We start from the raw sequence: 25357 nt of genomic DNA, 5'->3' as shown, positions 1-25357 counted from the left end.
GCAGGATCAGCCATGAAAAGTCAAAGAGCCAAATCTTGCACCTATTTTCCATATTTATATGCAAAAGAGTGAACAGAGCTTTACTCTATATCTAACTCCATGCTTCCCTGTTATGGGAATGTTTGATCAGACATTGTAGAAGTTGCTTTACTCTGTATCTAACTCTGCGCTGTCTCAGTCCTGGGAGTTTTTGATTGGGATACTTTAGAGGGAGCTTTACTTTTGGCTTTAATAGAGGAAGCTTTAACCCATTTTACAGATCTGTAAACAATTGTATATTCTCACCAATCTAAAAAACACTTTGAGGAACTAAGCAGTCGCATGGCAGTCAATTTTATATCCACTTTTATACTGAACCTTATGTGGCATGGATTTCAAGGGTGAAGACAACGATTCTGAAAAGTTAGAAAGAAGTGTGCAGAAACAGGCAATTTGATAAAACCAGGCCTCTAATATAAATGCTCCACATGCATACTACTTAATCCTATAGTTGATATGGTCTCTGTTTAAATCCCTAACTCAGATGGTGAATTGTGAAGCCCAGACCTGTAAGCAGGAAATCTGGATTAGGTCTGAAGCTGCAATTCAGTCTCAAACTATCAATGAATTTGTGCCGTGCCCTCTTCATCAATACTCATCCTATCACACTGAGCTGAAAACTGCACACAAACCTAACTATTGAGGTCCCTGGATAGATTCAATATTCATCTTGAATCTTCCATTCCTTATAATTGCCATGGCTTAGTTCTTTAAAAAAATCACTTCACCCATTTGAAGTGCTGCTTTTAATGTCTTGTAAAACTGAAACCCCCAATCACCCAACTAAACTCTCTTTTGGGTGCAATATGTTCTTCAACATGCTCTTACTCCTGACCTGCTCAAATGTGTGTCATCTGGGATTTCTAAAACTGAATTTTCAGTGATAGAGGGAGCACAGAGCATTCACTATTACCAAGAGTAACAAGTGTCTTCAGCACTGCCTTGCACACCCAAGAACACTGCCCTGTCACACTCCATCAAACACTAAATTGTTAAGCTGAGGTTCAGACCCTTTAACAGGGAACCATGTCATTTAGATCTCTAAAAGAGAACAGTCCTTCACCAATGCCTCACTAATGTAAAGAGCAAAGCACAATGACTGGAGTCTTGCAGCAATTTTATTAATTTATGTTTTGTACAAATCAGTAGAGATAATGATTGAGCGGACCCTCCACCCCTATAAGGTTCACAAATGTTGTTGATTGGCGACTATCTGGTCAGTCAAATCCCATGCGTCGGTCTCTTTTGATGGTAGATTGAATCCTCTTCTGCCGTAGCCGTTCTCGTTGCATATTCTCCACCCTGGGAATCATCACAATTTGTCAGCAAAGCCTGTGTATTTTCCCTCAAGCCCATTGCTAACCTCCTTTATCTGGCTAGGTACTGGCCTATGTGGATGGGGGAGGAAGCTGCTCAGCTTGGGACAGGTTCCACAGAACCAGTCTTCATGCATTGAACCTGAACACTGAGTCAGGGAAGAACTTTTAAGCTAGTCTTGCAGCTGATTATGCATCACCTATAAGTCCTTTACACTGTGACAAAGTCCACAGTGGTAGTACCAAATGAACCTTCAAAGCACATGGCACTCAGCTATCAATGTGCACTGAATGCCGAGGGGGGACCTTTTAAAAAAAAACTTCCAATGGAGTGAGACCTCTCTTTAAGATACTGTCTTTGAACATTTACGTTGAAGAAATTACACTTACACAGCACCTTCCATGACCTCAGAAAGCTAAAAAGAACTTTCCAAGCAATAAAATAGCTTTGATCATTTATTGAAATCCAGGAAGTTGTGTAATGCAGAAAACACAGTAATGTATGGGTGCACAGCAAGATCCCACAATTATAGACATCAATCTGAGACAGTACAGTTGGGAAATGGAGCTTGACAAACAGTCAGGAACAAAGCAGAAAATGAGGTAGGATTGATAAGTTAAAACTGCATTTATTTCAATGCAAGGGGCCTAACAGGGAAGGCAGATGAACTCAGGGCATGGTTAGGAACATGGGACTGGGATATCATAGCAATTACAGAAACATGGCTCAGGGATGGACAGGACTGGCAGCTTAATGTTCCAGGATACAAATGCTACAGGAAGGATAGAAAGGGAGGCAAGAGAGGAGGGGAGTGGCATTTTTGAAAAGGGATAGCATTACAGCTGTGCTGAGGGAGGGTATTCCAGGAAATACATTCAGGGAAGTTATTTGTGTGAAAGTAAGAAATAAGAAAAGGATGATCACCTTATTGGGATTGTATTATAGACCCCCCACTCCCAGATTTTAACTGGGAGTGCCACAGTGTTACAAGGTGTGTACATGAAAATTGTCTGATTCAGTGTATGGCTGTACCTACTAGAAATTCTAAGTTGGAGGAAGACCAATTTTGACAGTATTAGGCAAGAACTTTCAAAAGCTGATTGAGAGCAGATGTTCGCAGGTAAAGGGATGCTGGAAAATGGGAAGCCTTTAAGAATAAGATAACGAGAGTCCAGAGACAATGTATTTCTGTTAGGGTGAAAGGCAAGGCTGGTAGGTGTAGGGAATGCTGGATGACTAGAGAAATTGAGGTTTTGTTTAAAAAAAGAAGGAAGCATATGTCAGGTATAGACAATAGAGATTGAGTGTACTAGGTGTATACTTAAGAGGGAAATCAGGAGGAAAAGAGGGGACATGAGGTAGCTTTGGCAAATAGGGTTAAGGAAAATCCAAAGGGATTCTATAAATACATTAAAGACAAAAGGGTAATTAGGGAGAGAATAGATCAGCAAGGCAGCCTATGTGTGCAACCGCAGGAGATGGGGGTGATACTAAACGAGTAACTTGCATCAGTATTTACTGTGGAAAAGGATATGGAGTGGGAAAATAGATGGTGACATCTTGAAAACCGTCCACATTACAGAAGGGGTGGTGCTGGATGTCTTAAAACGCCTAAAGATGAATAAATCCCCAGGAACTGAGCAGGTGTACCCTAAAGCTCTGTGGGAAGTTAGGGAAGTGATTGCTGGACCCCTTGCTGAGATATTTGAATCATCGATAGTCACAGGTGAGGTGCTGGAAGACTGGATGTTGGCAAACGTGGTGCCACTGTTTAAGAAAGGTGGTAAAGACAAGCCAGGGAACTATAGACCAGTGAGCCTGGTGTCGGTGGTGGGGAAGTTGTTAGAGGGAATCCTGAGGGACAGGATTTACATGTATTTGGAAAGGCAAGGACTGATTAGGGATAATCAACATGGTTTTGTGCATGGGAAATCATGTCTCACAAATTTGATTCTGTTTTTTGAAGAAGTAACAAAGAGGATTGATGAGGGCAGAGCAGTAGACGTGATCTATATGGACTTCAATAAGGCATTCAACAAGGTTCCCCATGGGAGACTGGTGAGCAAGATTAGATCTCACGGAATACAGGGAGAACTAGCCATTTGGATACAGAACTGGCTCAAAAGTAGAAGACAGAGGGTGGTGGTGGAGGGTTGCTTTTCAGACTGGAGGCCTGTGGAGTGCCACAAGGATTGATGCTGGGTCCACTGCTTTTCATCATTTATATAAATGATTTGGATGTGAACATAGGAGGTATAGTTAGTAAGTTTGGAGATTACACCAAAATTGGAGGTGTAATGGACAGCAGAAAGTGAGGACTGCAGATGCTGGAGATCAGAGCTGAAAATGTGTTGCTGGAAAAGCGCAGCAGGTCAGGCAGCATCCAAGGCGCAGGAGAATCGACATTTCGGGCATGAGCCCTTCTTCAGGAATTTCCTGAAGAAGGGCTCATGCCCGAAACGTTGATTCTCCTGCTCCTTGGATGCTGCCTGACCTGCTGCGCTTTTCCAGCAACACATTTTCAGGTGTAATGGACAGCAAAGAAAGTTACTGGAGTACAATGGGATCTTGATCAGATGGGCCAATGGGCTGAGGAGTGGCAGATGGAGTCTAATTTAGATAAATGTGAGGTGCTGCATTTTGGAAAGACAAATCAGGGCAGGACTTATACACTTAATGGTAAGGTCATGGGGAGTGTTGGTGAACAAAGAGACCTTAAACTGCAGATTCATAGCTCCTTGAAAGTGGAGTCGCAGGTAGATAGGATAGTGAAGAAGGTGTTTGGTATGCTTTCCTTTATTGGTCAGAGTATTGAGTACATGAGTTGGGAGGTCATGTTGCGGCTGTATAGGACATTGGTTAGGCTACTGTTGGAATATTGCGTGCAATTCTGGTCTCCTTCCTATCGGAAAGATGTTGTGAAACTTGAAAGGGTTCAGAAAAGATTTACAAGGATGTTGCCAGGTTGGAGGATTTGAGCTCGAGGGAGAGGCTGAACAGGCTGGGGCTGTTTTCCCTGGAGTGTCAAAGGCTGGGGGGGTGACTTTATACAGGTGTATAAAATCATGAGGGCATTGATAGGATAAATAGACACGGTATGTTCCCTAGTGTGGGGGATCCAGAACTAGAGGACATAGGTTTAAGATGAGAGGGGAAAGATATAAAAGAGACCTCAGGGGCAACGTTTTCACACAGAGGGTGGTAGGTGTACGGAATGAGCGCTAGAGGAAGTGGTGGAGGCTGGTACAATTATGATATTAAAAAGGCATCTAGATGGGTATACAAATAGGAATAGAGGGATATGGGCCAAGTGATGGCAAATGATTAGGTTAGGATATCTGGTTGGCATAGACAGGTTGGACTTAAGGGTGTGTTTCTGTGGTGTACATCTCTATGACTTTATATGGTCAGATAATCTTGTGATTTCTTTTTAGGCCAGAACACTGGGGAGATCTCCCCTGCTCTTCTTCAAAATAAAAATATGGGATGTTTTACACTTGCCTGGTGTGAGGGGAGACAAGGCCTTGTTTTAATGACTTATTCGAGGTGTGGAACGTATGACAATGTGGCATTCTATCAATACCACAATAGGACCACCGACAGTGTGGCAGTCCCCTGAATATTGCAGTGGGACCTCTGACAGTGTGGCATTTTCTCCATACTGCACTGGAGCTCAGCCAGGATTTTGTACCCTACTGTGGGACCTTGAAAGCAGATGTTCTGCCTCAGAGATGAGCAGGATGAGACTTCACAGCCAGAAAGGAGACAGCCTCAAGAGGGTTCCGAGCAAACATGCACCCCTCGGTTTTTAAACCATCACCTCATTCTCCGAGTCTCAGCATCCTCTTTGGATGGTTGCTTGGGTTGCTGACTTGCTGCTGCCACTATGTTCCGAATCTTCTGCAGACAATCAGCAAGGTTCTTCATCTGGTACCTGCTGACTTCCGAAGTGACAATCAGCTGCCCTGCCCGATTAATTCTGTTCTGGTACTGATGAGAGGAAAAGAAAGGATGAAGCACTGAAAGATAATGTGTCAAATTGTCTGTCTTAGCCATGATTGTGTGTTTGCATGTATTTGGGATTTTTAAAGAATGTAGTTTAAGGTACATAGTACTTGAGACACCAGCTGTACACAAAAATATATCAGGAATTTGGAGGCTATGGCTAAATGTAACGTTTAGAATCTGCAGATGATATGAAGCAAAGTGGCAATGTGTTTGTGAGGAAGATGTTCAGCCCCTTAAGGAGGATATGGACAGGTTTAGTGAATGGGCAAGAACATGTCAGTTGTAATATAATAAATTAATTAGAAACAGGAACAAAATTAGGCCATTCGGCCCATCGAGTCTGCTCCACCATTCGATCATGGCTGATATGCTCTTCAACCCCCTTCTCCTGCCTTCTCTCCATTAATTACCAATTTAAAATCTGTCAAACTCCTCCTTAAATTTACTCACTGTCCCAGTGTCCACCGCAGATTGGGGTAGTGAATTCCACAGATTTACAATCCTTTGGGAGAAGTCGTTTCTCCCCAACTCTGTTTTAAACTTGCTACCCCTTATCCTAAATTTATGGCCTCTCGACCTAGAGGAAGCATCCGCTCCATGTCTATTTTATCCAAACCTTATATCATCCTGAGTACCTCAATTAGATTAAGGCAGCACGGTGACTCAGTGGTTAGCGCTGCTGCCTCACAGCACCAGGGGCCCAGGTTCAATTCCTGCCTTGGGCAACTGTCTGTGTGGAGTTTGCACATTCTCCTCGTTTCTGTGTGGGTTTCCTCCGGGTGCTCCAGTTTCCTCCCACAATCCAAAGATGTGTAGGTCAGGTGAATTGGCCATAGCAAATTGCCCGTAGTGTTAGGTGCACTTGTCAGGGGTAAATGTAGGGGAATGATTCTGGATGGGTTGGCCTTCGGAGGGTCAGTGTGGACTTGTTGGGCCGAAGGGCCTGTTTCCATACTGTAAATAATCTAATCTAGATCTCCTCTCACTCTTCCAAATTCCAGAGAGTTTAGGCCTAAACTGTTCAATCTCTCCTCTTACTTAAATCTCTGGGATCAATCTAATGAACTTCCTCTGAACTGCCTCCAATGCCACTACATCTTTCCTCAAATAAGGGGACCAAAACTGTGCACAAAATTCCATGTGCTGTCTCACTAATGCCTTGTGTAGCTGCAACAATACTTCCTTACCTTTATATTCTATTCCTTTGGCTATAAAACCAAAATTCAATTCCATAATATGGGAAAATGTGAGGTTATCCATTTTGGTCGGAAGAATAGATGTGCAGAGTATTTATTAAATGGTAACAAGTTGGAAAGTATAGATGCAGAAAGGGAGCTAAATGTCCTTCTCGATAAGTCACTAAAGACTAACATGCAGGTGCAGTAAACTATTAACAAGGCAAGTGGAATTTGCCTTTTTTTGCAAGAGGATTTGAGTACAGGAGTACAGAAAACTTAAGCAGAAGCTTGGTTAGACCAGACCAGACCAGCAGTGTTGTGTGAAATTTTGGTCTCCTTCTTTCAGGGAAAATATTACTGCCGTAGGGGGAAGTGCAATGAAGGTTCACCAAATTTGTTCTTGGGATGGTGGGACTGTCCTGAGAAGAGTGATTGGGCAAACTGGGCTTGTATTCTCTAGAGTTTAGAAGAATCAGAGGTGATCTAATTGAAACCTACAAAATACTTAAAGGGACACACATGGTCGATGCAGGTAAAATGCTCCCCAAGACTGGGGAGTCTGGAACCAGGAACCACAATTTCAAAATAGGAGGTTACACCATTTAGAACAAAATGAGGAGATTTTTGTTTAGAAAACTTAGAAGGTGGGAAATCTTTGGAATTCTCTATCCCAGAGGACTGTGGAAGCTCAGTCTTTGAGTACATTCAAAGTAGAGATTGATAACTTTCTGATAATCAATGATGTAAAGAGCTATTGGGGATGGACTGTGTAAAAGATATTTAATGATTTGATTATTTATCATATTAGATGACAGGGCAGGCTCAAATACTGAATGAAGGGCCATTGCCCGAAATGTCAATTCTCCTGTTCCTCAAATGCTGCCTGACCTGCTGTGCTTTTCCAGCACCACACTCTCAACTCTAATCTCCAACATCTGCAGTCCTCATTTTCTCCTAGTTCAAATACTGAATGGCCTACTTTTGTTTCCTAATTGATTAGAAACTCTTTATTTATTGCAATATTTGTTAAAGTTAAGTGCACTTCAGTAAGTATAAATATTTTCTGTCAATCAGTCAAGCTGGTGCTTTTGTCCTGACAGCAGTCAGTCTGACAGATTAGTCACCCTGGTGGGTTAATTGGGATTTGTTACATTGTGGAACAGTGGGGCACCATTACCAGCACCCTCTTCCCAGGTAAGTTGTAACGCTTCTTAACATTGATTCAATTAATGTCACTTCCCTTGTAAGGTTTTCCATAAAATAAAGAACACACAGATTCTTTCACTATTGTCCACTGCAGTCTAACAGTCACAGTCAATTCTGTAGCGCACAATGTTTGTCCTGTGCCTGCTCATGCCCTTATTCTGAAGCGCCTCTTGCCTCAGCTCGCTGTGCTGAAGCCTTTCTCCAGCCCCAGCTTCTGTTCCCATTCCATTATTACTTCAAAGACCCCAATGACCACTGCCACCACAAGGAATATCTTCAGCTCTTCCCTCTTTCCCTTGCTCCCCTTGCAATGACAGCGTGGGATTGCAGCACTAATCAAACTTGGTCACTGCACAGAGCTGAGTTTTATCATTGACTGTATTGGATTGTACTCTGTATTTCCTTTAGATGTAGTGTTTTTTTTTAATTTGCAGGAACACAGTGTACAGCACATTGACAATACAGTATTTAAATCTGTACATCAACTTTCCCAGGCATGAAACATTTGAAGGATGTGAATTCCAGCTTTAACATTAATTCTTATAAGCACCAGTGATTAACTTTAATTCATTTCACTTCATTTGGTAATTTTCAGGAAGAGGGCCGCAGCTTTAAGTGAGGAGTCCCTGCCGTGATGAATAGTTGTTTTTCAGACTGAGACAATGTATAAAGGGAGGATTACATGCCTCAGTCAGGAGGAGAGGGAGAGGGAGTGAGTAATACAGAAGGGCTCTATGATCCGACCACTCTTTACTGTTGGCTGTCACTGAGCAGAAAGGCTCACCTTGGCAGTGATTGTGCTCCGCACATCCTCAGAGAGCCAGTCAGCTGTCGCTACATGGAACCTTACTTCTGCCTTGGTGTTCACTGTAACAACAGAACCAGCGTAGCATCCATCACTCACTCACACCCAGCACAAAGAGCACTCCAACTAGACATAGTACACCCCTGAGAGACAAGAAACCCAACCCTGTCCCAAGGGACAGTGTCACCCAAACCCTTCCCAAAGGACAGCACCCACATACCCCTCCCCAGGGTCAGCACCTCCCGTACCCCTCCCCCGAGGGACAGCTCCTCCCGTGCCCCTCCCCCCGAGGGACAGCTCCTCCCGTACCCCTCCCCCCGAGGGACAGCTCCTCCCGTACCCCTCCCCCCGAGGGACAGCTCCTCCCGTACCCCTCCCCCGGAGGGACAGCTCCTCCCGTACCCCTCCCCCGAGGGACAGCTCCTCCCGTACCCCTCCCCGAGGGTCAGCACCTCCGTACCCCTCCCCCTGAGGGTCTGCACCTCCCGTACCCCTCCCCCTGAGGGTCAGCACCTCCAGTACCCCTCCCCCTGAGCGTCAGCACCTCCCGAGGGATAGCATTCTCCTTTGTCCCCTCTTGATGGGCTGCACCTCCTTTACCCTTCCAGAGGGACAGTGTCTCCCATACCCCTCATGATGGTCATTCACCCCTCATACAACCCCCATGGGTGTTGTTCCCAGTGATACTGGCAGGCCAGATGTGTCCTGGGTGGTCAGCCCTGCTGCTCATCTGGATCAGAATCAGACCAAGTGCCTGGGTGGGCAGAGAACTGAAAAACAGCCAGGACTCAAGCTCCTGATCATGATCCATTAAACTCCCCAAGCAACCAGTTGGGATTCCAGAGGACAACAGGATACAACTCAATATATTGTCACTTCCGGTTGAACTGGAGGTGAATCCCCTCAGATGAGGGTCACACAGCACTGAGGTGAGGCGATGGTGAGCTGTAGCCAGTGAGAGTAGGAAGATCAAATGTTATTGAGCAAACGGTCTCCTCACCCTTGTTGACGTTCTGTCCCCCAGGGCCACTACTCCGACAGTAGGTCACTGTGAGTCGGTCTGAGGACAAAACAAATTACCAACAGTGAGGGTCCAAGCTGATCACAATCCAAACAGAAACTGCAGACTGATGGTAGCACAAGAACCTCACACCTAAGCATCTGTTGGCAGCTTCAAACATCGATGTGATAGAAAGACAGTAACCACAGTGTGGGACACTGAACATGTCATCCAGGTACAGTGATGGTGGAGGGATACAGACAAGGACAAGGTCATTATGGGCTAGTACAGAGGGACAATCAAAGTCGGACAGTGAACATGGGTGAGTTCTTAAGTGTCAGATTGGCATGGGCTCAAGTGTGATGCCCTTAATGGTGAATCGTGTGCTAGTGCACAGTGCTTGGAACCTTGTAAGTGACCTAGGCCTCAGCTGATACCCAATCTAACCTAGGACCACCTGTGACACCTACTGCTTCCTCCCAATTCCTTACCAAGGAAGCACTTTCCTAACTCCTCACCCACCCCAATTCTATTCCACCCCTTTGTTTCATCCCTGGAAAGCCCTCACCACCTTGAGAGGCCCTTCTCGCTCTCAGATTGTCCCACACCCTGGTTACAGCAGCTGAGTCAGAGCTTCATCAGAAAAGGGAGTGAAAACAGATGCTGAAGTGTGAGACAATCGGGAGAGGGAGCAATACTTGCCAGATTTGGGGATAAAATCTCGGCCAGGTCAGCTCTGGTTTGGTACACAGCAACCCCACCTGTGCACCAGGAAATCACAGTTTCAGGGCTTCAGTATAAAATCCAAGGCTGATATCCTACAGCAGCACCTTTCACTGAGACCCCCCCCCCCCCCCCCCCACTGCCTGGTCAGGTTGATGTGAAGGTCCAATCACCTTAATTTGATGAAGAGCAATGTCCTCGCCAATATTTAACCCTCATTCAACATCACAAACAAACATTATCTTGTTATTACCACACTCTTATTTGTGGGATTTTGCTGTGCATAAATTAATCAGCATGCTCCCTACACTTTTTTTTAGATTAGATTAGATTACTTTAGATTACTTACAGTGTGGAAACAGGCCCTTCGGCCCAACAAGTCCACACCGACCCACCGAAGCGCAACCCACCCATACCCCTACATTTACCCCTTACCTAACACTATGGACAATTTAGCGTGGCCAATTCACCTGACCTGCACATCTTTGGAGTGCGGGAGGAAACCGGAGCACCCGGAGGAAACCAGCGCAGACACGGGGAGAATGTGCAAACTCCACACTGGCGCTGTGAGGCAACAGTGCTAACCACTGTGCCACCGTGTCGCTCACTTTTAGAAGTTCTTCGTTGGCTTTGAGATGCCCAGTGGTCACGAAAAGTGTCATATAAAAACAAGTACTTATTTCCTACTCCAATATAACATCAGGAATAAGGTGAAAGGTTTGCAGCATGATCAGGGCTGAGGTGCGAGAGAAAATGCAGGTAAAGTTTTACCAGAGAATTGGAGGACAATGTGAAGTCAGAACATCAGAAAAGAACCAGCGAAAAGGCAACATTTGGTTCACGAACATCCTTCAGGAAAGGAAATCTGTTCTCCTTGGCCTATGTGAGAGTGCTGACCCACAACAATGGGATTCACTCTTAGCCCTAGCAAGCCATTCAGTTCAACAACAATAATTGTCAGAAACACCCACCTCCCATGAAAGAATACACTATTTTAAAAGTCCACAAGCTAATCAGTGTCTGCGTTTCAGTTCAAAATATATCTTTAATGAGTTTGAACTGATGTCCCTCTCTCCTTTTTGTACAATTTAATTGAATGTTCTGGATTACTTGTTCTAAACTGTTTCACTATAACCCAGAGATATCATCTCAGAAATCACCCTTTCAGGGTTGATATTTTGAATTATTCACAAATACCATTTACTATTTCACATACCTATAGGTATATCTGTGCTGGAGGTATTCTGTTGTGCTCCCTCCTACAAAGGAAACCAGAAGCATTTTACAGAGTTATGTTTCACAACACAACACATCACAGAGTAATGAGACTCACAGTTATGTAAATGACACAGGGCACCTATTTTAATAAAATTAAACCTCAACAGAAAAGTCGCTGTGGTGACCAACTTCACCCAGTGTGATGGAATATCTTTACAACATGAACTAATGTGATACCAAACCATAAGAAGAGTTATTAGGTCAGATGGTCAAAATCTTGGTTAGAGGGTGGGAAATAGTAGCACAGAGTCATACACCTGTACAGCATGGGAACAGACCCCTTTGGCCCAACTTGTCCAAACTGACTGGATATCCTAAATTAATCTCATACCATTTGCCAGCATTTGGCCCATATCCCTCTACCTGCTTCCTATTCATGAACCCATCCTGATGCCTTTTAAATGTTGTAATTGTACCAGCCTCCACCACTTCCTCTGGCAGCTCATTCTTTACACACATCAAGAGGAGGGAGTGGGTGGGGGGGGTGGAGAGAGTGGTGGGGGTGGAGGGAGTGGGGGGGGGGGTGGAGGGAGTGGGGGGGGGGGTGGAGGGAGTGGGGGGGGGGGTGGGGGGGGTGGGGGGGGGTGGATGAAGTGGGGGGTGGGGGAGTGGGGGGAGTGGGGGGGGTGGATGAAGTGGGGGGTGGGGGGAGTGGGGGGGGTGGGGGGGGTGGGGGGGGTGGGGGAGGTGGGGGGGGTGGGGGGGGGTGGGCGGAGTGGGGGGGGGGAGTGGGGGGGTACAGCTGTGTCCCCGGGTCCCTGTCACATCTGGCGGGGGGGGGGGGGGTGGGGGAGACAGGCCGCGGAGTGAGGACTTCAGAGGCCGATCAGCTTCCCTCCACCGCTCGCACCTGGCCCTTATAATCTGCTCTGCTGTTCGGGTAAAGCGCCTCCAAATTGTAAACGCTGCGGTATTGACGCTGGAGCAGCCCGGGCCCGGAGCGCACAACAGCGCCTGAAACTCTCAACAACCGACTCCCGGCTCCCGACATGACACCCACTCCGGCTCGACCTTCACAACATGGCGCCCACACTCCGGCCCGACCCGACCTTCACAACATGGCGCCCACACTCCGGCCCGACCCGACCTTCACAACATGGCGCCCACACTCCGGCCCGACCCGACCTTCACAACACGGAGCCCACACTCCGGCCCGGCTCGACCTTCACAACATGGCGCCCACACTCCGGCCCGACCCGACCTTCACAACATGGCGCCCACACTCCGGCCCGACCCGACCTTCACAACATGGCGCCCGAACGATCTCACTAGTTGGGGCTAACAATTTGATCCTCCGGCTGAAACAAGGGCCGACGAAACGGTCCGAGGTGTCTTTCGTAGTCAATCACTGGATCAATTATTAAATATTAACAGTTCAGCTCTTCCCATTTGTTGTGTTTCTGTGAATACGCTGCAGTGAATATTTTTATTATTTAAAGGTGTCATCCAATTACGTCATTACCGAAAGCAATTAAAAAAGTTAAAAGAACTCTATTTACCTATCAATGTATTCCAAATTTTATAAAGTGTATTTTATTCTCCTTATTTACAAGAACATAAACAGGGCAGTGAAACGGGTTGACAATTACACATAAACCTTAATAAAGTGAAGTGATTTATTTGGATGGAAGAACAAAAGACCACAGTGTCAGGACAATCCTGATCACCTCTTTACTGAAGCCCAGAACAGAAGTGACATTCCAAGAAAACGGTCAGTTCATTTGTTGGTGATAGCTACAAATTTGACTATCTATTATAGGTTACTTTCAGATTGAAGATAAACAGGGGAAATACTTATGGACGACAAACTAAAAGACCAGTGTGAAAATTTTAAAAATCAAATTAGCAACCAAATAATTAAAATAAAGATGTCAGGTCAGGCGATGTGTTGTACCTGTATGATATCTGAACCGGTCAGCCTCATGGTTGTTCATAGTAACCACATCTGTTCAAGTGTTGGTTATTCAAGGAGCACAACAGCTCAGAATTGATAAGCTGCAGTCTGATCTTTGAAAACAGTACCACATCAAGGAGGGGTAGAGTTAGCTGGATTCTGTGTTTCAAAAGGCAGTCATGTTCCTTAGATTAACTGCTTTGAATTAGGTCAGTGTTCACGGACAGGAGAGTGTGGATAAGAGCGAGGGAGATAGAAGGATCATGAGATGGTGCTGAAGGAGCCTCAGCCCTTGAGCTTGTCAAACAAGTTTAAGATTCTTGCTCCCTGTGGGGATGAGAGTGGGGGCTACAGGAAGGATGAGCAAACTGACCATAGCACAGGGAGCCATTCAAGAGTGGGTAGAAAAGAGAAATGTAGTTGTAATTGGGGATAGTACAGTCAGGGGAATAGACACTGTTCTGTGCAGCGAGGATCGAGAGTCCCAAAGGTTGTGTTGCCTGCCTAGTGATTTCTGAAGAAGGGCTTATGCCCAAAACGTTGATTCTCCTGCTCCTCGGATGCTGCCTGGCCTGCTGTGTTTTTTCAGCACCACATTTTTAAACTCTGGTCTCCAGCCTCTGCAGTCCTCACTTTCTCCTCCTTGCCTGCCTAGTGCTCAGGTTCAGGATATCTCATCTGGGCTGCAGAGGAACATGCAGTGGGAGTGGAAAGATCCAGTTACCATGGCTCACGTAGGTTTCAATGATATAGGTAGAAAGATGAAAGAGGTATTGCTGAGGGAACATGAGCAGCTATGGGCTAAATTAAAAGCAGAACCAAAAAGGTAATAATCTCCGGATTACTACCCAACACCCACACGGGGTTAACAAAATTAAACACGTGACTCAAAGATTGGTGTAGGAGAAATGGGTATGAATTCATGGGACATTCAGTGTTAGACAAGGAGGGAGCTATTAGTTCAGGATTCTCTGAAGGTTGATACAGGAGCAGAGATGTACTGTTGAAGCTGTATAAGGCTGCAGTCAGACATCATTTGCAATATTATGAGCTGTTTTGGACCCTGTATGTAAGGAAGGATGTGCTGGCATCACAGAGGGTCCAGAGGAGGTTTACAAGAATGATCCTCTAGATAAAGTGCTTGTCATACGAGGAGCAGTTGAGGACACTAGGTCCGTCCTCAATAAAGCTTAGAACAATGAAGGGCGGATCTCATTGAAACTTACAGTACACTGACAGACATTGATATAGTGGATGTGGAGAAGTGATTTCCATTAGTAGGAGAGACTTGGACCTGAGGGCGCAGCCTCGGAGTGAAAGCAGTGTGTGTATTTGTATGGGAGGGAGAGAGAGAGAGCGAGAGAGAGAGAGAGAGAGAGAGCGAGAACGAGAGAACGAGCAGTGCCAGGGATCTGGGTTCCATTCCATACTTGAGCGATTGTGTGGAAGTGTCCAGGAATGTGCAGGCTCGGTGCATTAGCCATGGGAAATGCAGAGTTACAGGGATAAGGTAGAGAGGTGGGTCTGGGTGTGATGGTCTTTAGAGGATCCGTGTGAATTTAATGGGCTGAATGGTCTGCTTCTACATTGTAGGGAATCCATGATCTTCAACTCAGTAGTTGGTCAGTTGGACTTAGGTATTTCTTGAGTTAGAATTATTGTCAATGTATCTGTGGATTGTTTCTTTTTCACTGTTAGAGGGTAAGACAGAGTGAGAGCTGTCTTTGCAAGCTTTCTGCATACCTGCGTGCAACTGCTCCTTCTCATTTCTGCATGTTACATTATTCTATTTTTAAAAATGTGCCATTTCAATTCAGAATAATCTGGTGCCAGATTGTCTCACACAATTATCAAATTCAGATGCAGCAAAAGTAACACGATCTTCTGAAAGAGATTTTCAAAATTAATTCATAAATTGTTCCTTGCAAATTGTAAATGGGTGAAATTGTTTCCATTGGTAACCAAAAGTTATACATTTAAGATGACTTAGAAAGGAAGCAGAGGTGAAATGAGGAAACATTTTTTTCCCAGTATAAACTGGTTTTAGTTTGGAGTTAATCTTCTATTGCAGCTGTCCTGAAAACATATAACACTTAGTGAAGAGGTGAGATTGTGTATGTGCTGAGGCAAACCAGTCTGAGTTGGATACATTTCCAGCAAGCCAGAATAGGAATCATGACATTTTTCTTACTGAAATTTTGTCTTCAATTGTTTGGATAGACTGACCTTCAAACAGCAATTCTGGGGAGACGGGGACAGCAAAGGCATGATCAGGAGTTTTTCAATGCATACGTGAAGTGGCTTATGTTCTTTTTACTACCAATATCAGTTGGATGTTGCGGATAATCCAACTGTTAACCAGTCAGTGGGAGAAAGGAAAAGAGTGATATCGCTGACCAAAGCAGCCCCGGCAAGTGAAGAGTCCTCCTGCTCTCTCAAGCTGAAGCTTTCCTCATCATCTGTCCTTAACTACTCAGATTTACAACTTCCTTTCAAACAGCTATCCAACACCTGTAGTTCACAATCAAAGTGGATCACGCAGCATCGGTGGCTGTTCTGAATTCACTGGCTCTGGTAGCTACTTTAGCTGCAGCCCAGATACTGAGGTGGTCTTTTATCTGCTTAAAAGTACAATGTGAAGTACAGGCAATGGGAAGATTATTGAAATGATGATGCTTTGTTTAGATTACAATTCCCACTCAATGTAGGACCCAACAAATTTCTCATGTAAATGCGTTGTGAAACTTGAATGGGTTCACAAAAAATTCACAAGGATGTTGCCAGGGTTGGAGGGTTTGAGTTATAGGGAGAGGTTGAATAGAGCTAAGGCTGCTTTCCTTGGACCGTTGGAGGCTGAGGGGGTACTTTATAGAGGTTTATAAAATCACGAGGGGCATGGATAGGATAAATAGACAACATCTTTTCCCGAGAGTGGGGGAGTCCAGAAATAGAGGGCATAGGTTTAGGATGAGAGGGGAAAGATATAAAAGAGACCTAAGGGACAACCTTTTCACACAGAGGGTGGTATGTGTATAGAATGAACTTCCAACGAAGTGGTGAAGGCTGGTACAATTGCAACATTTAAAAGGCATCTGGATGAGTATACGAATAGGAAGGGTTCCGAGGCATATGGGCCAAATGCTGACAAATGGGACTAGGTTAGTTTAAGATGTTTGGCTGGCATGGACGAGTTGGACTGAAGGGTCTGTTTCCATGCTGTACATCTCTACGACTCCACTTGCAAGGAACCTGTACTCCAAGGTCTCTTTGTTCTGTTACAACACAGGGTAACTCCATCTGCTAATTTAAACCAGATACACAGAAAAGCTCACCTCGTGCTGTAATCTATTAAATTTTGAATAGCAAAGAACTATCCCAAATATCACTAAAGAAAAAATTAACAATTTTAAGTCCAAAAGAGAACATCTGACAACAACTATTTACAACTGCTGTCTCTTAAACCTATTTTTAGCTCCCACTCTACAATACTGGTCCAATAAATTCCCTCTTAAATTTACAGCAAATCAATTTTCAAAACCAGTTGTTGTCTTCAGATGTCAAATATCCTTTGTAGATTCCTGGAGGTCGTCTTCGGTCTTTTGCTGCACAACTTTCTTCTGGACAGGTACCTTTCAGAGAGCTATTTTGCAGGTAGTCTGTTGAGCTTGGCTGCTCTTTGCTGTTCACTCCAACTGTTCAAAATATCCAATTTTATAAACCCAAAAACATCGGACCAGCTCATTGGTTTGATGTCATCCAAAACAGTAAAATTCAACTTCGTTTGGATTTTGGTGTCTGGAGCATAATTTAAACTGATTTGCCGAATTTGAATTTGTTGTGTACCATAGCTACGCAGCTTCAGCTATTTGTTTGACAACCAAATATTACATTTAAAACTATTTCAGCACACTCTATGCCAGCCAGACGTTTCAGCTCCCTTAAAGGTGCAGTACACGTCTACAACTTCATAACAGTTCGTCAACAGCCCCAGTGATGTTAGCATTCAGTGTATCAAGTCCTGCCTTGATTTGCCTTTCCAAAATAATGCACCTCACGTTCATCTAAATTAAACCCCATCTACTACTCCGCCGCCCATTTGCCCATCTGATCAACATCTCGTTGTACTCAGAGGTAACCTTCTTCGCTGTCCACTACACCTCCAATTTTGGTGTAATCTGCAAACTTACTAACCACACCTCCTATGTTCACATCCAAATAATTTATAAAAATGATGAAAAACATTGGACCCAGCACCGATCCTTGTGGCAGACAGCTGGTCATAGGCCTCCAGTCTGAAAAGCAACCCTCCACTGCTACCTTCAAGCCAGTTCTGAATCCAAATGTTAAAATCATACAAGGAGCAGCATTCCAAAAGCCTATACATCAGTTGGACTATAGCCTGGTGTTGTGTGACTTTTAACTTTGTACACCCCAGTCCAACACCGGCACCTCCACATCATGTATCCAAATGAAGTTTTGCGTGCATCTTGTAAATAGTATACACTGCTGCTACTGAAGTGGTGGTAGGAGGCAGTGAATGTTTGTGGACGTGGTGCCCAATCAAATCGGCTGCTGGATGTTATTGGGAGTCGGAAGCGGTGGTACTGGAAAAGCACAGTAGGTCAGGCAACATCCGAGGAGCAGGAGAGTTGACATTTCGGGCATAAGCCCTTCAGGAAGGCCCTCATCCAAACGAGTAGGGAATATTCTACCACGTTCCTGATTTGTGTCTTGTAGATGGTGGACAAGAAGTTTCGTTACCTTACAACCTGTGGGAGTGGCAGAGTCAGAATCATTGGTGACCTTTTAAGCGGCAATTGGATAGGTACATGGATAGGTGCTTAAGCTAGGACAAATGTTCGGCACAACATCGTGGGCCGAAGGGCCTGTTCTGTGCTGTATTGTTCTATAAGGTAGCATCTTCAGTGGGCCTCAGGCGAAGCAATGCTGAAAATTCCTGCTTTCTATTTATATGTTTGGGTTTCTTTGGGTTGGTGATGTCATTCCCATATAAATAGAAAGCAGGAATTTTCAGCATTGCTTCGCCCAAGGTCCACTGAAGATATTACCTAGTAGGGTGACAAAATGTCTGGAAATGAACCTTCCAGCTCAGTGAGCAAACCTACATCCAAAATCTCAACCTGAGCTACAAATCTTCTCAAAACTCGCTATGGTGGACAAGACTTGAAGAGTCTTGAAAATCTTTCCTATCCATGTACCTGTCCAAATTCTTTTAAATGCTGTAATTGTATCCACCTCTACTACTTCCTTTGGCAGCTCATTCCATATACACACACACACACACACACACACACACACACACACCACCCCCGGTATGAAAAAAGCTGGCCCTGACATCCCTTTTAAATCTTTCTCCTCTCACCTCAAACCTATGCTGTCTAGTTTGGGGTCCCATATCCTGGGGAAAAAGACCTTGGCCATTTACATTATATATGCCCCTCATGATTTTAGAAACCTGTCAGGTCACCCCTGAGCTTCCTAAATAAAGAACAGCAGATGCTGGAAATCTGAAACAAAAACAAAGTGCTGGAGAAACTCAGCAGGTCTGGCAGCATCTACAGAGAGAGAAACAGAATTAATGTTTTGAGTTCAGTGACCTTTCTTCAGAATTGTGCTTTCTTTCCACAGACTCCCAGACCTGCTGAGTTTCTCCAGCATTTTATGTTTTTGTTACTTATATGGCTAGTTCCATTCAGTTTCTGGTCATTGAATTCCCCCATTATCAACATTCTGGTGGTTACCAGTGATGGTAATGCCATCAAATGTCAATGGCAGTGGTTGGATTCACTTCTTAGAGATGGTCATTGTCTGGCAATTTGCATGACATGAATATTCCTTGCTATTTTTCAGCCCAAGGCTGGATGTTGCCCAGGTTTGAACATGTACTGTTTCAGTATCTGAGGACTTATGATTAGTGCTGAACATGTTCGCCAATGATTGCACAATCCCTACTTCAGACCTTAACATGGGAGAGAAGAATCTGAAGAATGAGATCAAGACAAGGGAGACTAGTTTCTATTGGGACAACACCTTTAAAAGATGGCGGGGAGAAATTGAGGAAAGGGTGACTTGTGGATGCTGACGTGAGGTGGATGTTGGGAGGTAAGTCGGGGGGGGGGGGGGGGGGGGGGAGGAGTGATGATATCTAGACAACTGCAAGATGCTGCATTCAACATTGAGAATCTGACCCAAAAATACACTAGTCACAAACACAGTCAAAATAGTAACAGCAATGTCTCCTTTTAATCTCTGAATCATACAAGGACCAAGAGGTTTAGTACTTATTCTCAATTTATTAACCAAAAAATGTTTTAAATACAGTTTGGCACTTATCTGTAACACATGCTAACCCCATGTCAAGGAGAAGGAGCAGAATCAACATCAGGGACCTCTCACGCATTACAGCATCCATGCTTTGCCACTCAGTACCTACTTGATTGGATTGGATTCCACACTCTCCATCTTCCATTCCTTCATCTCTAGGCAGCCCCATAGAAATGTCACTTTTGAACTGGTGATATTTGACCACAGTGTGCTTCGTCTCCAAGCTCAGCCCATTCAGACAAACCTCCTCCAACACACTGTAAACTGTAAAACCTAGAACAGACTAAAGAATGGAGACTGGAGCCTCGAGCAACCCACTTTTTGTGCCATGCGACTCAGCCTCTGGGTTTGTTTTTGCCCTTTGAACCTGCAGAAGATGCCAATTGGCTGTGAAAATGGTTGATATGATTCCCACATTTCGGTGATGTCAGCCACGATCTCAAATGGAAGCAGCAGCAGCAAATGAGGCCTGAGATTTCTTTCTTTCAGAGTTTTTTCCCGACAGGGTCAGCCTACAGAATGAGATCGCCCTGTGCCAAAAATCCTCAGTGGAACCACCCACCACAGTGCAAAGAGCCAGCCCACTCCCCCCCCCCCAAGGGTTTCAGAGAACATAAAGGGATTTTGTGAAGCTGTAACTGGCATGGAGACAGTAGCCCCATGTTTACTGGTGTTGCCCATTTCCCGCTTAGGCTCTAAATGACCTGTACAGCCTGAGGTCCATTCCATTCCCAAACCACATAAGCTTTTCCATCATCTCTCTACTTGCTGAGGGCATAGACCTCAGTTTGGCTGGGCTAGGCTCTGTTGGTCAGTAAAGGCCCAAAGGGTTCCTTTCCTTAAATTTCACCATATCGTCTCTGGGAAGACAGTGCTAAATTACACAGAATACTGTCAATTAGAAAGTATTGCACATTGACTAAAATACAAGCACCATTAACATAGTGAAAACTGAACCACATTGGCCCAGCAGCTGGGATTGATTGTGCACTTCTCAATGTAAATGGAGAGACACTGACACAGAACAGAGAATTGAAAGAGATTCCTGGTTAACTGTTCTCCATCTGCAATCCCACCCTCACCGTCAGGGCTTACCCGCTGGGTGAGCTCAATGAAAGACAGTAACTTCAGCAAAGTTATGGAGCAAATGAGAGAGGCTCTCTAGACCATGAAACCCATCAGATACCAATAAGTAGTGAAGGCAGAGACAAAACACACTGGACCAAACCTTCATGCATTAGAGAGGGTAATCAGGAACAAGGTCCAAAAGCCAAATTACTGTCTCTCCCTCCCACCCCAGACACAGAATTACATTTGTGAAAGCAATTACATTATTGCATAGCGTCCCCTCAAAACACCCCCTCCCCCCACAACACCAGCAACCCTCATCAACCCGTCCCAACCACCCACCAAACCCATCAACAGTCACATTAGCAGAACCCAGACAGTTGGTCTAATCATTAGGTCAAACAACAAAATGTGTAAATGCAGTAAAAAAAAAGCTCACTCTGTCCCTAACCCAAGTGGACAGATGGTAACAGAAAGAAGACAGTGAATTGCACTGAACAGCAATGGTCGCTGCAGATGCAAGTTCGATCTTCTGTCAGCCAACTTGTCAGAACCACTGACCCCCATATCTGACACCAAGTAACAGTCGCACCAAGTCTGCAGCACGTTCTTGTGGTTTAAAAACCCGACAGCCCCTAAAGATGATGACGGTTTTACCAGTACCTGGGTTTCAGGAGCTGGTTTGTAACACTGAACTTCGAGAATGTTAAAGAGGCGACTGTCTGGGTGCCATAAGCAGACACGCTGCCTTGCGAGGAATGCGCTGAAGTTCGGAATGAGCGGCCGGTAACAAGTTAATCCTGGAGTAACACTGAAACGGAGTGCATTCAGGGGGAAAAAAAACACAAGTGCGCCTGAGACTCAGGACAGGGAGCGGGTACCATCACCATGGGAACAGGACAACATGCACCCTTCATGGCAGGGCAAGTGAAGATCGTGTGTGTGTGTGTGTGTGTCAGCCCGGCCTGGAAAATACCCGAACACCCTAAAAAGTAAACATTTAGCGGTGTCTTTCTGTGGGGTTGTGTTTGAGTGGGGAGGGCAAGCTGACGGTCGGTAACGGATCATACCCGTCACCTGGACATACCTAACAAAGAGCTGCCTTCCGATTGGCTCAGCAGTGAGAGAGTGTTCAGTAAGAGCGTCTCCTATTGGAGGTTGCCGTTGGCGCGCTCGGGGGGGGGGGGGAGGGGGCACGCGGCTGTCAGTTGGTGGCGCGGCTCTTGGACTTGCTCGCGCTGATGTCGGCCTTGGTCTTCTGGATGCGGGAGAAGATCTCCTTGAAGAGGGCCTTGTACTCGGGCTGCGAGTGGCCCAGCCTCTTGTCGGCCGCCTCCACCTGCTGGCTCAGGCTGAGGCTCTTGTCCGGCGCCTTGAGATCCGCCTCCAGGCACTCGAGCAGGAAATCCCGGCAGGAGCTGTCCCGGGAGACGGGCCGCGAGGTCTGCACGGCCGCATGGCGCAGGCCCTCCTGGTGGCGCCGGCACTTGCCCAGGAGCTCCTCGTACTTGTCGAGCAGGGCGTGGTACTGCTCGTCCACCTCCCGCAGGATCGACATGCCCCGCTTGCGGACGCTGTTGGCGTGCAGCGTGTAGTTGCCCTCGTGGCGGCTCACATCGTCCCGGCTGATGATGGCGCTCAGCGCGGTGTCGCTGCAGCTCTTCCTCACGCAGCTCTGCTCCGAGGCGGCCTCATCGTCGGCCGGCGCCGGGCCCCCGTCGTCCGACTCCGGCGCGTTGTTGAGGGGTTCGAGCAGGGCCTCGGACAGGCGGTCCTCGCCGCTGATCAGGTACCGCTTCACCTGCTTCATCTGCTGCAACTCCCGCAGCTCGGCCTCCAGCTCCCGCACCCGCAGCTTGCAGCTCTCCATCTGGCCCAGCCTCCGCTCCAGCTCCGTGTACTCGCCGAGCACGGCCGCGCACTCCCGCTCCGCCGCCTCCTTGCGCTGCCTCTCCTGGCTGATCTGCAGCCGCAGGGCGTTCGCCGTCAGCCGCAGCCTCTCGTTCTCCTTCTCCAGGCGCTTGTGCTCGGGCTCGGCCGGGCTCCCGCTCCCGAGCAGCCCCGTCTCCTCGGGACAGCCGTACCTGAGCGAGAAACAGACGCCGTCACTTACAACAGGGGCATGGAAAGAGGCCATTCAGCCCATTGTGTCTGTGCCAGATCAGCCCCCCCCCTCCTTCAGTAACCCTTTGAAGCATCCTTTCAGATAGGTATGCTCCAGATTACCGTAACAGTTTTAAAAATAAAACAATTATCGTCTGAAAATGATCAAGAAAATGAAGCAACTGCAGAACATTCAGCACCATATCTTTTACCTCAATGCCACTCTCCTACCCTACTCCCAAATCCCTTTAATCTCGGTGTCCAAAGATCCATTCATCTTGGTCTTTATTACATTCATCGTTGGAGTATAGAATCCCAAAAATTTACAACCCTTTGCGAATAAATTTCCCCTCAGCTCAATTTTAAGTGATCGCTCCCTTATCCCAAGTTTGTGCCTGCCAGACTTTCCTCTTGTGTGTTTTATAATCCCTGAACAGTGTAAACTCACTCAGAAGTCACTCAGTATCGACCTCATTCTAGACCTTGAACATTTCAGTGAGATCACTTCTCATTCTTCTAAACTCCAAGGAGCATGGTGGCACAGTGGTTAGCAATGCTGCCTCACAGCACAAGAGACCTGGGTTCAATTCCCGCCTCTGTGTGGAGTTTACACATTCTCCCCTTGTCTGCGTGGGTCTCCTCCGGTTGCTTTGGTTTCCTCCACAATCAAGATGTGCAGGATAGGTGAATTGCCTATGCAAAATTGCCCATAGTGAACAAAGGATGTTAGGTTAGGTGCGTTAGTCAGGCGAAAATGAAGGATAATAGGGGAATGGGTCTGGGTGGGTTACTCTTCAGTGTTGGTGTAGACTTGTTGGATTAAAGGGCCTATTTCCATGCTTTAGGAATTCTAAGATTCTAATTGTAGCAAGACTTCTTTATTTATGTACTCAATCCCCTTGCATAAAAATCTTTAAATACCACTTGCCTTCCTAAACATTTGCTGTATCTGAATAGCAACGGAATAGTAGCATTCCTGACAAGTGCATACCCAAGTATCTTTGAAAATAAGCTTTTAGATGTGTCAACTCCATAATAATTAGGAAAACATGTTCTCATACCAAAGAATAACTAGATGTAGGTTTGCTCACCTGAGCTGGAAGGTTCGATTACAGACGTTTCGCCACCATACTAGGTACCATCAGTGAGCCTCCAGATGAAGCTTCGTCACCTAGTGTGGTGATGAAACATCTGAAAGCGAATCTTCCAACTCAGCGAGCAAACCTACATCCAGAACCTCAACCTGAGTTACAAATCTTCTCAAAACTCACGAACCAAAGAATAACCTCACACTTCCTCACTTCCTTTATATCAGCAAATTTAGCCACAAAACGGTCTTTGTTCAAGTTCTTAATAAAGAGAAATAGCTGATGCCTTAGACCGATCCTTGTAACAATATTAGTTACAGAAAGTCACCTTGAAAATATCTCTATTCTGTTTCCTGTCCATTTGCCAGCCGTCTATCCATGGTCATAGAAAGCATAACTTCATAAACATTTGCATATTAACCTGTGTGGGTCCAGATGCCTTTCGGAAATCCAGTAGACTACATCCTTTTTATTTACCCTATTAGTTGGGTCCCCCCAAAAAACTAAAATTTGTGCAATACAATTTCTTTTCTGTAAAACCATGCAACCTGATCATACTATAATTTTTTAAAGTGGATTGTCAAGGCTTCTTTAATAAGGTATTCCAGCAATTTCTTGATGATTAACTGGCTGCAGTTCTGTTTTATCTCTCCCTTCTCAATGCTGCATGGTCTTTAGTGTTGTTAACTTTCACACTGCTGGAGCCATTTTAATCTAAGGAATTTTAGCTCCTGCGTTGAGGATTTTCTATCTTTTTAAGAACGTAGAGTGTAGGCCATCAGATCCTGGAACTGGTCATCTTTTAATGTCATACATTTCCCTCAAACATGTTATTTTATAATATTAATTACCCACTCTTTCTGGCATGTAGAGTCATAATTATATAGCAGAGAAAAAGACCCTTCAGTCCAACCAGTACATGCCAACCATAATCCCAAACTAAACTCGTCCCACCTGCCTCTGCTTGGCGCATAACCCTCCAAACATTCATTCATGTACTTACCCAAATGTCTTAAAATGCAATTGTGCCTGCCCCCACCACTTCCTCTGGAAGTTCATTCCACACACGAACCACACTGTTTAAAAAACAAATTGCCCCCAGTGTCTTTAAATCTTTCTTCACTTACCTTGAAAATATGCCCGAGTCTTGAAATCCCTCACCCTAGAGGAAAGACATCCTCCATATCTATACCCCTCATGATTTTATAAACTCTAAAGGTCATCCCTCAACCTCCTACACTCCAGTGAATAAAATTCCAGCCAACTCAGCCTCTCCTGATAACTCAGACCCTCCATTCCCAGCAA

At 45.5% G+C, this 25357-nt stretch overlaps 2 protein-coding genes across 2 annotated transcripts in view; both read right to left on the bottom strand.

The window, feature by feature from the left end:
- Positions 1–1139: 1139 nt before the first annotated feature.
- Positions 1140–12581, bottom strand: mrpl58 (mitochondrial ribosomal protein L58). The gene is made up of 6 exons (XM_072558166.1): positions 12405–12581; positions 11493–11535; positions 9554–9613; positions 8533–8615; positions 5177–5346; positions 1140–1341 (listed from the first exon to the last, which is right to left on the bottom strand). Exons 1-6 carry the CDS (start codon positions 12543–12545, stop codon positions 1257–1259), a joined length of 582 nt encoding a protein of 193 aa, XP_072414267.1. The 5' UTR covers positions 12546–12581; the 3' UTR covers positions 1140–1256.
- Positions 12582–19692: 7111 nt separating this feature from the next.
- cdr2l (cerebellar degeneration-related protein 2-like) overlaps positions 19693–25357 on the bottom strand; it is a 48105-nt gene continuing 42440 nt past the window's right edge. Inside the window, exon 5 of the mRNA XM_072558164.1 lies at positions 19693–22945. Coding sequence (XP_072414265.1) covers positions 22066–22945 — 880 coding nt within the window. The 3' untranslated portion in view covers positions 19693–22065. The remainder of the gene's footprint in view (positions 22946–25357) is intronic.

The sequence above is a fragment of the Chiloscyllium punctatum genome, chromosome 39, assembly GCF_047496795.1.
Source record: "Chiloscyllium punctatum isolate Juve2018m chromosome 39, sChiPun1.3, whole genome shotgun sequence".
Taxonomy (NCBI): domain Eukaryota; kingdom Metazoa; phylum Chordata; class Chondrichthyes; order Orectolobiformes; family Hemiscylliidae; genus Chiloscyllium; species Chiloscyllium punctatum.
The sequence above is the reverse complement of the archived record's forward strand: the minus strand, read 5'-3'. Positions and strand labels throughout refer to the sequence as shown.

Excerpts from the sequence above, each read along its gene's own strand:
- mrpl58 (XM_072558166.1), bottom strand. The coding sequence starts at position 12,545 with ATGTCGGGAGCCGGGAGTCGGTTGTTGAGAGTTTCAGGCGCTGTTGTG. Across the intron at positions 9,614-11,492 it reads CAGCACAGATATACCTATAG|ACCGACTCACAGTGACCTAC; the intron begins GTATGTGAAATA and ends TTTTGTCCTCAG. Across the intron at positions 1,342-5,176 it reads GCTGAGACTCGGAGAATGAG|GGTGGAGAATATGCAACGAG; the intron begins GTGATGGTTTAA and ends GATGATTCCCAG.